Source organism: Barbus barbus (assembly GCF_936440315.1).
Source record: "Barbus barbus genome assembly, chromosome: 19".
NCBI lineage: Eukaryota > Metazoa > Chordata > Actinopteri > Cypriniformes > Cyprinidae > Barbus > Barbus barbus.
This window is the reverse complement of record NC_136747.1, coordinates 29,849,032-29,862,500: the sequence shown is the minus strand read 5'-3', so window position 1 is coordinate 29,862,500 and position 13,469 is coordinate 29,849,032. Positions and strand designations below refer to the sequence as shown.

Genomic DNA, 13,469 nt, shown 5'->3' with positions numbered 1-13,469 from the left:
TCAGTGTCACCCTGGCTCTGCGGCTGCTCGGCTCCATCCTGGGCTCCTTCTCCACTGGCGTCATCTCCGGCAGTCGGTCCCCTGGTGTCGGTGGTCCCATCACCACCATGGCTCCTCCCGCCATCGACTCCGCCGTGGGCCGCCATCCTGGCTGGCCTCTGGACTGCCATCTGGCTTCTCCTGCTCCGGGCTCCTCCCTGGCTCCTCCCACCCTCCACTCCCCCTTGGACTCATTTTTTGGACTGTTTTTCTTTTTTCCCCTTTACCATTGCCCGGCTCCCTCCTACTCCATGCCCGCCTCCTGAACCCCCACACTCCCTCCTCTGGTTGTCTACATTTTTTCGGTGCGAGGACGCACCGTTCCGGGAGGGGGCGAACTGTCACGTTTTAGTTATGTCTTCAGTTGACCCAGTTTCCCTGATGAGTTAATTAGCCCCTCACCTGTTCCTGTTGTCGTTTGATTATGTTTTGCATTTAAGCCTGTGTTCACCCTTGCCATTTTGTCTGCTATTGTTTGATGTTACACCTTACGTTTCAACAAGTAAAGATCATTGTTTTCTATACCTGCCTGTCTCGTTTGCATTCCTGGGAGCAATACCGTAACAGATTTCACAGTGATCTGATTCTGTATATATATATATATCTCTATATACACACAGTATTTTTTTTTGTTACAAAAACCTTACTTAAAACTATGTTTTACTATATTTATACATGTGGAGAGTATAGAATATGATTAAGATAAAGAAAATACCTGCATATAAACATGAACCATGCGACCATATAATATGCTTAAATCTTAATAAATAAAGTGTATCAGCAATCATAATTGAAAGAAGAATGTTTTTTTTTTTATAAATATATAGGTGAGGAGGATCACTCAGTCGCTTTGTGTCAAACTCAAATGCAGGTATGGGGTTTTTGACCAGCAAACACATGTTTTCATCGGCAGGTTAGCTATATGAGTGCTCAGTTTTTCCTGTTGTAAAATACATTTGGCCAAAATCTCATTTGATTAAAAAGATGAAATGCTACTGTATGCACGGGCTATGACTACTAATATGAAATATTAGTCTTTATAGACATAGTGTTTCTAGCGTAAAGAAAATGCTGTTATTCAAACAACAAGATCTTTATTCACTCTTGAAACTTTGTTCAGCTGCTGAACCTCAGTTGTTCGTCATTCATTCAAGATTGAGGGTGTGGAGTTTACTGGCAGTTTCATCGCATCCAACATGATTTATTAATAGCTCTCACTGGCTAAATATTTCTAAAACAGGCAGCAAACGTAAAGGGTGACCAACAGCATTGGTTTACTGAAGAAGAAGAAGAAGAAAAACAAGAAGCCTCGGAGCGGGGCGAGTAGGACCGGTTATACGTGGAGTTTTGCTGCAAGGCATATGAGTGTATGGTTTCACTGGGTGGACCAAAAAGTATCACTTTTAGTGTATAAGCAGCTTTAAAAAAACGCAATTGTACATTTATTAACAAAGAAAAGAATAAGCCAAAGCTATGCAAGCGTGAGCTTTCCTCATGGAACTGAATACATTTGCATGTTTAACTTATTTATTATTTTATTTTAACCACTTCTTTGGGGTCTTTCGAAATAAAAGTGAAAGTTAAATATATAAAGTTAATTATATGCAAATACATAGCCTAATTCACAAAATTGTATCACTGAAAATCATGCAAAATGATATTCATCTTTAGAGAGATCAGTCTGCATTGAATGTATGTTTAGAGAAAGTTAACCACACCCCTCTTGACATTAGAATTCCCCTCTCTGGAAGCACCATCCCTTTGTGTGTGTGTGTGTGTTTCCTGATAAATATTTGACACCTGAACAAAAGACACGCATGAGTTTTACCATGTAAGTTCTCATTTTTAACTATTGATTCATTTAATCTTGAGTTATTAAACCAATAGTTTTGTTTTGTATAAAACTAAAGCTGCTGAGGAAACACATGAACATGTTTACAATGAACGTATTCATTAATGTGAATATGACTATGATGAGTGATGATTATGATGATGGTTTTTATCTGAAACTGAGTGGGATATCTGTTAGATTATGAAGCTGATGAGATGATTGTTGGAGGCAAAACCTGTTGTTTGAGGGTTTGGGTTTGAATGAGCATTACACTGGAAAAATGTACTGTTTTTAATCACACATTTTTATCATGCATATTAAATATAGTTAAATATTCATGCAAAATGAGAGGTTTGTTATTATCTGGGGAAAGCATTTACATGAATCTCTTTTGTGTAAAAACTGTAGCTATCTATTCGGACGGGACTAGCTCTACAGGGGGTCATTTGAGAAATTTGTTTTCAAAATCTGCCACGTCTGTGTTTTTCTCACACAACCTCTGTGATAATTCAAAAGCAAATTACCATTATCATTTGCCTATGATATACATATATATATTTACAACGCGTTTCCTTGTGTGTTTTGTAGCAACCATAAACGCTCTTATCGCAGGCATGTCTGATATGTTTGCCTCTCGCAAAGAAATAAAATAACAATAATAAAATCAAAGCCAGATCAAATAAACTGTTAACACTGGCTACTGTAATATCAGCGTCAGATAAGATTCACGTTCATTTCTGCACTCAATTACATAATGTTTTAATTACATATATCAATATTATAAATTAAACATGTTTTTTCTAAAAAATAAAAAATAAAATAGTTAAACTAAAGTAAACACATATTAAGGAAGGCTATATGTTCACCATGGTATTTGTATAAGACCTGGGGCACTTTCAAGCTCACACAACAGGTTTTATATATGTTTTCTCATGTTTGGAGGGTGTCAAAAAATGTCAGCCCAATCAGCAGCAACATGTATATAAAGCACGTGGTATTAAAGAGACAGCTCGCACAATGCGTCCAAATGTGTGTCTGCTGCAGCTGGGTACAACAACTGAAGATATTAGAAGACATGTTTGTTGTAAGAGTTTTATAGTAACATATCAACATGATGATGATGAATTTGTAAGTAAACGTAACTAACCTTAAAATAAATTCACAAGAGCAAGTATATTGCTTGCAAATGTTTATTTACTACATTAAAGGTAAAATAACTGAAATAATAAGAGCACAAGTATAGATCTGGAACTTCTTTAAGTCTGTCTAAATATGTAGTAATTGCAATGTCTTCTGGTCCAAAAATGCTATGCATATTTATATATTTTGCTATTGTATTGTGGAGTGACACGTTCCTAAACTTTTCTATGCTCCTATGATTATATAGGCGTAATGGTAAATATTACAATATCATAGCACATACGTAACAACAGTGATAATGATAAGCCTAATACTCACAATAAAACTAATAAGGTCATACAGATCATAACACAGTCTCGGAGCTAGGACTGTAACATCTGTTTCACAGCCATAAATATTTACAACACCTCTAAAAAGAATAAAACAAAGGTATGTTAATAAAATGCAAGTTTTGGGCATTTGCAATCCATATTAGACACCCGCGGCAATATTTCAATCATTAAACAGTGTGACAAAACATTGTAAAAACACTTAAAGTGCCTTAATATATTTAAAGGAATACCCCACTTTTTTGGAAATTGGCTCAAATACCAAGTCCCTAAGAGTTAAACAGTAGAGTTTTACCGTTTTTGAATCCATTCAGCCGATCTCCGGGTCTGGCAGTAGCACTTTTAGCTTAGTTTAGCATAGATCATTGAATCGGATTAGATCATTACCTGAAAGTAGTCCCCAGCTATATCACAACTAGTTACCTAGCTGGGGACTACTTTCAGGCGCTGCGTAATATCAATGCGCCTGCTGAACCCATGGTGCGGCAGCAAAGTTCCTTGATTATTACGCCGGAACCAGAGTATAGTTCCTAGCCATATCGGTCTAGAAAAATCGCAACTTTTAATTTTCTGTCGGTCTTAGTACACGATGTAACTACAGAAGTGTCAAGTTTTAAATAGGAAAAATATCGAAAACTCTTTGGTCATTTTTGAGCAAGATGCTAATGGTCTAATTTGATTCAATGATCTATGCTAAGCTACGCTAAAAGTTCTACCGCCAGCCCCCGAGATCGGCTGAATGGATTCAAAAATGGTAAAACTCAACTGTTTAACTCTTGGGGACTTGGAAAATGAGCCTATTTCCAAAAAAAGTGGAGTGTTCCTTTAAAACAGTAATATAAAAATATCAACTTCAGTAATCTCTATAGTTAATGATGCATAGTTTACATAGGCAAGCGGATGAGCCCCGAATATGAACGCAATCCACTTAATGTTTTCCTTCTAATGGTTTTCGATGGGAAACCGTTTAACGTGAAACTTTACACATTGTGTTTATATTCTGGCTTCATCTGCCTCCCTGTACAAAATATACATAATCAATAAGGTGTTTAGTGAATTTCACCTTTTAATATCTGTGTTTTACTACATTACTACTTCATGCGATCTGCGTAAAAATAACTCCGGTGTGGGCGTGGCCTAAATGCTCTATCTCTATAAGTGTGTGACGTCACATGAAAACTATTACTATGTACTTATGCACTGTGTACTCATCCATGTATACAAAGTGCATGAATTTTATAAGGTTATTTTGTCATAAATAATCCGAATCTGATTGCCCCGTCGTCTTCGCGATGCAATTAAAGCTGCAACACTTGAGTGCATGAAGCGTTCAACGTTCCATACTTCGGTGATTTAAGTGCATCATCAGGGTTTTTAAAGTGCTTATACTAATGGTAATCAATCTGAATGACTTTACGCAATGCACGCATGAGCGCATGATCTCTGCGACGCCCAGATGTACAAAACAGACCCTTGCACCTCTGTAATAAACACAGAGATCTTTGTCCCATCCGAATTAGTAGGCTACACAAAATCGCAGACATCAAGTGATAAGAATCGAAACTCAAAGTAGTTCAGAAAACTAGTCCTGTCCGAATAGGGCTTACCACAGCTTTTCTGTTTCATCATCAGGTTGAAACTTCTGCTGCTGTTGTGGGTTTTCAATTACAGTGGTGAGTATACAGTCATTTTTGTTTATAATTTGTAACAAATTTTGAATTTGCAGGAATGGTTATTCTAGTTGATTGTTTTGTTGAACCCCAGCCAGCTGGATTTAATTGACATTCTTAGGGGAGGGTATAGTATGGAAGGCCTTTTCCACCATTGAATAAAACATTAAAAAGGTAATTGCGACTTTTATCTCACAATTCTGACTTTTGTTTCTCATAACTGCGTGACACGAACTCGCAATTGCAAGTTATAAAGTTAGAACTGTGAGATATAAACTTGCAATTCTGACAACATATCATTCTTTTTTGCCCCCTCGGGACTTTAACTCACAATTGCAAGTTTATATCTCACAGTTCTGACTTGAGATATAGACAAGTAGGAATTGTGAGAAAAATGTCGGAATTGTGAGATATAAACTCAGGAATTGCATAAGAATTGCTGTTTTTATCTCACAATTGACTTTATAAGTCGTAATTCACAATTGTGAGTTTATATCATGCAATTCTGTGAAAAAAAGTCAGAATTGTGAGATAAAAAGTTGCAATAACCTTTTTTTTTATTTTTTATTCAGTGGCGGAAGCGAGCTTCAATAGTATAGGCTGCATTCAAGCCATGTTGTAATTCTGAGATGACAACACGTGCATCTAAATTATGTGTTTTTCTATGGCACCAAAGCCCTCACATGCTCCTGAACTGGTATTACAACTTGTAAACTTGGAATGTTGTGAGAGTTTTGCTGCTTTCAGGCCATATGTAACTGCCGTAGCTTTCAGAAAGCTTCCAGTTCACAAGTTGAAATTATGAGTTCTACGAGAATGTGAACACTTTTTAGTATCTTTGAGATGAACGTGTTCCAACGCATTTTTAATCAATAAAATGTTAACACAATAGTACATATTTGACCATTAATTTTTTGACATTATAGGGGAAGCCGAGCTTCCCTTACAGTCTTAAAGAAATCCCCACTGGTGTATATGTATAGAGTGTATATATATAGTGCAAGAGGAGCTTGTCAGTCTGAGGACATTGTAGAAAAAAAAAAAAAAAAGAGATAAATAAAGTGGCATAAGGCACAAGGCAGAATAGATAGAGTGCAAACCAGTTAAATTAAACAAAACTGTGTACAGATATATGTGTAGTGCAAGAAGAGCTTATCAGTCTGTTAAAGTGACAAAAGAATAGTCTTTTTATGAGACTATCCGAAGAGGTAGTTTGCAGTCAATGCTGGATGAGGTAGTGATCAGTCCAATGCTGCACAAGTGACATGTGCTGGTCACAGTTTTTAAGTGGGTGGGGGGGTCCTGGGGATGTGGGGAGCTGGGGGGGGGGGGGGGGGGGGTCGTAGTGCCAGTGTTCAGTGTTGCATGGTGTAAAAGAGGGGATGGGGGGCAGGGACGGGAGGGAGTTCAGCTTCCTGACAGCCTGATGTATGAAGCTGTCCTTCAGTCTGCTGGTCCTCGCCTGGAGACTCCGCAGTCTCCTCCCTGATGGCAGCAGACTGAAGAAGCTGTATATCGGATGGGTGGGATCACCTGCAATGCGGAGGGCTTTGCGGGTGAGACGGGTACTGTAAATGTCCTGGAGGGAGGGGAGAGAGACACCAACGATCTCCTCAGCTGCTCTCACTATGCGTTGAAGTGACTTGCGGCAGGATGCGTTGCAAGCGCCATACCACACAGTGATGCAGCTGGTTAGGATGCTCTCGATGGTGCCTCTGTAGAAGGTGCACATGATGGGGGCCGGGGCTCTGGCTCTTCTGAGTTTGCGGAGGAAGTAGAGACGCTTAATGATATTAATGGATAATTAATATCGCTTAATGGATACTTTTAATGAATAACTATTAAACTGTCTGTATTTGCAGAAACCATCTCTACACATGCGATGGGAAAAAAGGGAGGCAGCATCATCCTGCCCTGTGAATTTAAGGCCATAGAGATTTTTCATATTCGCTTAAACAGACAGTCAAAACACATCCTTGTTTATGAAAATAAATACTGCAGTAAACGAGTATGTAGAAAAGGAGCATGTGACGTCATCATCAAGGATCTGAGACTGAGAGATGCTGGGAAATACTTTTTGGAAATCTATTACATTAATGCAAAGTCAGTGTTGGAGCCACAAATCAGGACGTACCAACTTCATATTTACGGTAAAGTCAAAACTGATCAAATGATCTGCATGTGTTTTCTGGTTTTCCTTTAGTAATTGTGTGATATTGCACGCAACCAGCAGAGACTCTGAATGGGACAAGCTTAATATTCAGATTACTCATCTTTAAATATGAATTTTCCAATGACTTTTCAAAATGATTACAGTACCATTACAACAATTAATGCCTTTCTGTTTCTCCTCAGATGATATTTCTGTGAAAATAGGCAAAAGGCTAAAGTTGGATATTCTGCTGCCAGATGCTCATCAAGTTATGCACAAAAACAAAAGCAGCATGGAATGGAAGAAGGTCTGGAAGAGAGACAGCAAGAGAAGAGTTCATGTAGCACACGATCGACTGAAGGACTGTGACGGGACGCTGACTATTAAAGAGTTTACTGCTGATGATGCAGGAACATACAGAGTTCTGGACTATGAAGGAGAAATATTGATCACAGTGACTGTCGCAGACGAGAAAATTTCAGTGGATGCTTAGAAATATTATACTGAGTTTTATTTATCATGATTTGAACTGAAAATTGATGCTAAAGTGACTAACCTCTTAATATCCTCTACAGAACCAAAGTGAAAACTAAACAAGGATGATGACAAGAAGCATAGTAAATAAAACTGATGACATTGAGAGCTTACAAAATTTTAAACATAAAAAAATAAATAAATATTCTTTTGTCCATCCTTTCTGCTGTAGATCACTGGGGTTTGTTTGGCCCGGCGGGACTGTTTTTGTCAGCTGTGTTTGTTCTGCCGGTTCTGATTCTGATCGCTGCTATCATCAAAAAGATGCAGCAACATCTGGACAGAGGTTCCTGATCATCTGTCTTCAGAGCCAAAAGATCTGCAGAGGATTCTGTCAATGTATTTCTGAAATATATATGTTTTACTTATTAAGAAACCACAACTAGATTCTAATGAACTGGCAAATTACAGACCCATTTCAAATCTTCCGTTTATGTCTAAAATTTTAGAAAAAGTTGTGTCTGCTTAATTGTGCTCCTTCTTGCAAAAAAATTCTCTATGAAGAATTTCAGTCAGGTTTCAGGCCTCACCATAGTACAGAAACTGCACTTGTTAAAATTACAAATGACTTGCTTCTTGCTTCAGATCAAGGCTGCACCTCATTGCTAGTATTACTTGATCTTAGTGCTGCGTTCGACACTATAGACCATGATATACTCATAGATCGACTACAAAACTATACTGGTATTCAAGGGCAGGCTTTAAGATGGTTTAGATCCTACCTGCCCAATCGCTACCACTTTGTTCATTTAAATGCGGAGTCAACTCAATTATCACCAGTAAAGTATGGAGTACCACAAGGATCTGTCCTAGGTCCTCTGCTATTTTCAATATACATGTTGCCTCTTGGTAATATTATTAGAAAATAGTTTTCTTTGTTATGCTGATGATACTCAATTATATATCTCAACAAGACCAGATGAAACTTCTAAACTATCTAAGCTAATAGACTGTGTAAAAAATTTAAAAGATTGGATGACCAATAATTTCCTCCTATTAAATTCAGATAAGACAGAGATATTACTTATTGGACCAAAAAAACAGTACACAGAATCTCTTGGATTACAATTTACAACTAGATGCACTGTCACGTCCTCTAAAGTCAAAAATCTGGGTGTTATATTAGACAGCAACTTGTCCTTTGAAAATCATATTTCCCATGTTACAAAAACAGCATTCTGTCATCTTAGAAACATTGCCAAGCTTCGAAACATGCTACCTGTTTCTGATGCAGAAAAGCTAGTTCATGCATTCATGACCTCTAGACTGGACTATTGTAATGCACTGCTAGCTGGTTGTCCTGCATCTTCAATAAACAAGCTACAGATTCTTACCAGGTCAAGAAAATATAATCATATTACCCCAATTTTACAGTCTCTGCACTGGCTACCTATTAAGTTCTGTATAATTTACAAAATATTATTACTTGCCTATAACGCCCTAAATGGTTTAGCTCCTGCGTACCTAACTTGTCTTCTACCACGCTACAATCCAACCCGCTCCCTAAGGTCGCAAAACTCTGGACTTTTGGTAGTACCTAGGATAGCAAAGTCCACTAAAGGAGGTAGAGCTTTTTCACATTTGGCTCCCAAACTCTGGAATAGCCTTCCTGATAACATTCGGGGGTCAGACACACTCTCTCGGTTTAAATCTAGATTAAAGACACATCTCTTTAGCCAAGCATTCACATAATGCATCTTATAATCTTGTACTGCAGTTATATCTGATCAAATGTACATTATTATTATTCTTTAGCTTGGGTTGAACAAATCATTTTTGCTTAGATGGAGCAGCAGCTACGCTAATTATGTCTCTATTTGTTTCTCTGATTAACATCCCGTGGTAACTAGGAATGACAGAAGCTTCAGTCTGGATCCAACCCTTAAATGATCTGAGATGACCGAACACCTGAGAAAAGATGATGCCAACCCCTCAGAGGATGCCAACGCTCAGACAACATACAGAATTACCAAATTTTGCCATAAATTAAATATATTACGGTTCTGCAATATATAAATATATTGTGGAAACGTAATTTTCTGTAGAGCTGCTTTGCAACGATTTGTATCGTAAAAAGCGCTATACAAATAAACTTGAACTTGAACTTCAACATTCTGCTTCAATGAAGCAGAATGTTTTTCTGAACTCTTCCCCAGATGTGTGGCTTGACACAAACCTGTTTCTGAGTCATTTGAGTTTTTGTCTTTTATCTCAGTGTTCCTATCAATGTTGCGTAAGGTTTTTTTATGCATAATAGTAACCCTAGAATGTGATCAAACAGTTTAAAATAACTATTTTTTTGACAGCAGAAATATGTTAATTCAGAGCACACATTATCCCATCGGTCACAATTATGAAAGATTTGGGATTAAACGGGTTAATATAAAATATTTTAAAAACCACATATCATACAGACACTTTATATTTAATGGTATTTTATTATTTTATTGCATTTAACATAATAATTTCAATAAATCATTTGCAATGGGCTTTAAAAGCAGTTTTCATGCATGTTTTAGCCTGAGTTTTTGTTGCATTTACACACTTTTGAACAGCAGGCTTCACCAGCATGTGGTGTTTCGAGCGCTTCGAAACAATGAATCATTTTGCGAAGCTTTGTTTCTCCCATCACCACCTCAAAGCAGTATCAAACCCCTCTCAGCCTGTTCTTTTCCCTGTTAAGCTCCACCCAGGACTGTCTCACAGGCTTTGCACCTATGCCCACAGCTCGCCCTTTTGTTGCATGTGGCTGCACCTTGAAGAGGACTGAGTTTTACTCCATTGTGTTTTTCCTGCATGTGCGTTTTTGACCATGCAAGTGCCTTTGTTTGATTCTGAAGTATTTATATTTTTTATGACTTAAGTTTGGCTTAAAATGTGTTTATTTTCATTCTTGCTATATATTCTGTTTAGGCATGTGCTTTAGTTGTTTAAATATTTAAACTCTGTATTTCTGTTCCCTTGTAGAAACCACACACACACACATACGCACAACACCTCCTTGATTGTGCAATAAATACTACTAAATCCGATTTGACTCGACTGGATCTTCTGTTCTTACCGACAAACCCACTGGCTTCAAGCTAGCTACCTAAGCATTCCTGCTTCCTCCTTTTCAACAGGCGTGTATGGAAGAATATGCAACTGTATTTCCCCTGTCTTGCGAGTTATGAGCCCGTCATATTTAAATAGCATTATTAGTTACCACATTTGCTTTTTCACTCTCTCTGCGTCGTGCATGTGATCTGCCTAAACTCAAATGAATTCGCAATTCTTTTTGCGTTGGAATTTCCGACGTCTACGTGGAAAGCTGTCAATCAATGTGAGGGGGCGGGACTATGGGGCGTGTTTGCATTGGGAAGTGCCGAATGCTTTGATCAATGCAGGTAATCGGTAAAGGCTCCGCTAAAGGCAGCTGCCAATCATTTCGTGCCTGTGTGAACGAACGGACAACCTTCTTGGCACAGTACATAATTCTGGCTTTGTAGGGAAGTTTAAGGTGCAGTTCTTAATCTATGTGGCAACTGCTGGGCAGAATAAATCACTCGGTCCATGTCCACAATAAACTTCTTTACTGTTCCCATTTGAGTCGACTCCACCGGGCTAGGACACCGGCAAAGGATAGAAGTATCGCTTTTTATTTTTAATTAATTAATTAATTAATTATTTTTTTTCCTTTATATGTTTACTATTGAAATGTTGTTGTATGCATTTGTCAATTTTATTTAATTTCTGTATTTTCTTAAATGGGTGTGTATAGAGTATTTACAGAGTGTTAACTTTTAGTTTTAGTTACTTTTTCTTATTTGTAAGTCGCTTTGGATAAAAGCGTCTGCTAAATGACTAAAAGTAAAGTGAAGTAAAAGTAAGTGCACATTAAGCAGTTTCAAAGGAATAAGCGAACATTTAGTATTGCATAGTTTTACAGTAATTAAATCCAACAACAGATGTATAAAAAGAGTATCTGTCTACTTGTACTTTGTACAAAATGTACGCACACAGTATGAACAAATATCAGATAGAAACTGGACCAGAACAGCAGAAGATCGCTACACAGAAACGGACGCAGAAGTTGAATGAAACCTGCTATGATTGCTCTAATTTTAAAGCATAAATTTGATTTAAACAATTGGTCTACATAATATTCAGATATGCAGTTCATAGGGAACATATTATATTTGCCCTATAGGCCTATTTAAACATAACATGTTACATTTAACGTTACCATTTTGTCATTCTTTGAGACTTTTTTCCCCCTTGCAAATGCAACTTTACATCTCTTATTTCAGACTTTATAACTCGATTTAACTCAATAGCGAGTTTGTCCATTCTGAGGGGGAAAAAAAGCCAGAAGTGTGGGATATAAACTCAAAAGAGAGAATGACGAGTTGATATTTCTCAGAGTTGTGAAACGCATTACAATACATTTGTATTATTATACGTGTCTGGACATGAAGTCTTTGATTGACATTTAGTTCTGCTGCTTTAAACCAAAGAAATTACAGAAATAATGGTCACGTGATTCAGACATTGGACCTCAGTCATGAAACACGAGCAGAATGAATTTTTGTGTAATTGTTTGTAAAGCCATTTTGAGGTAAATTTTCAGATTTATGAAAGTGTTCGTATTTTCAAAATGTTAGTTGGTACGAAAGAAATGTAACTGCCCCTTTACCACCAGGGGAAGTCGTGGCCTAATGGTTAGAGAGTCGGACTCATAATCCAAAGGTTGTGGGTTCGAGTCTCGGGCCGGCAGGGATTGTAGGTGGGGGGAGTGAATGTCCAGCGCTCTCTCCACCCTCAATACCACGACTGAGGTGCCCTTGAGCAAGACACCGAACCCCCAACTGCTCCCCGGGCGCCGCAGCATAAATGCCCACTGCTCCGTGTGTGCGCGTGTGTGTGTGTGTGTGCGCGCGTGTGCGCGCGTGTGTGTGTGTGTGTGCGCGTGTGTGTGTGTGTGTGTGTGTGCGTGTGTGTGTGTGTGTGTGTATGTGTGTGCGCGTGTGTGTGTGTGTGTGTGTGTGTGTGCGTGTGTGCGCACGTTGGATGGGTTAAATGCAGAGCACGAATTCCGAGTATGGGTCACCATACTTGGCCGTATGTCACTTCACTTCACTTCACCTGTAAAACGTTCGGTGTTCTTTTCACTGAATTTTGATGCACTGCTATCCTAATATTTTACAAGTTTGTTTGCTTGTTTGTTTTTATCAGCATTTTTTTTTTTTGGTAGATGAGAGTTGACAACCGTTTAGCTTTGGGTAAAACGTGTGCGTGTCTCAGTTGGAAAAATGCTGTGCCACCAAAGTGTTTTCAAGCGCCACCAGCTGATTGTTTTTAGAAGAGCGCCTGACATTTTTTTTTCGGAGTGTCTATTTACACTAAGTGCAAATATCCCATCTTGTTGGCAAAGTCTATTTACACTAACTCCGCTCACTAACGTGTGATTGGGTTAGTCAACAATAAAAAAAGAAGTTAGTTCAACATCAGTTTCAATGGTGTAGATGGTAAGGCGCATGCTTTTTGACGCGATCGACCCGAGTTCGAGCCCACCTTTTGCCAAACATTTTTTTCTCCCTTTTCAAATCTCATATCGCATCAGAAAGGCATTTATTTTCAATAAAAATGAAGGAAATAATCAAAAAGTTGAAAATAAAGTATCGGGTAGGGTTAGGGTAGGTGTAGGGAGGGCTTTATTGTCCCAATAAGGTAGCATCCATTTAATAAATTTGAATTAAAATGATAATTTACACTCAGTACGTTATTATTGCGTA

The 13,469-nt window shown here is 38.1% G+C and overlaps 1 protein-coding gene across 3 annotated transcripts; it reads left to right on the top strand.

The window, feature by feature from the left end:
- Nucleotides 1-1,808: 1,808 nt before the first annotated feature.
- On the top strand, nt 1,809-10,726 carry LOC306885494 (uncharacterized protein). Of its 3 annotated transcripts, XR_013785545.1 has the most exons (6): nt 1,815-1,870; nt 4,972-5,012; nt 6,872-7,159; nt 7,365-7,778; nt 7,868-8,034; nt 9,546-10,726. XR_013785545.1 is itself a non-coding variant. In XM_079442066.1 (4 exons), the coding sequence occupies exons 1-4, from the start codon at nt 1,857-1,859 to the stop codon at nt 7,652-7,654; spliced, it is 633 nt and encodes a 210-aa protein (XP_079298192.1). In that variant the 5' UTR covers nt 1,809-1,856; the 3' UTR covers nt 7,655-10,726. The 3 variants fall into 3 exon arrangements, 1 of the variants encoding a protein (XP_079298192.1); XR_013785546.1 differs by having other exon boundaries at nt 7,868-10,726; XM_079442066.1 differs by having other exon boundaries at nt 1,809-1,870; nt 7,365-10,726.
- Nucleotides 10,727-13,469: the final 2,743 nt, after the last annotated feature.

Coding starts and splice junctions, on each gene's coding strand:
- LOC306885494 (XM_079442066.1), top strand. Junction 5,013..6,871: donor GTGGGTTTTCAATTACAGTG/GTGAGTATACAG, acceptor CTGTATTTGCAG/AAACCATCTCTACACATGCG. Junction 7,160..7,364: donor GTACCAACTTCATATTTACG/GTAAAGTCAAAA, acceptor GTTTCTCCTCAG/ATGATATTTCTGTGAAAATA.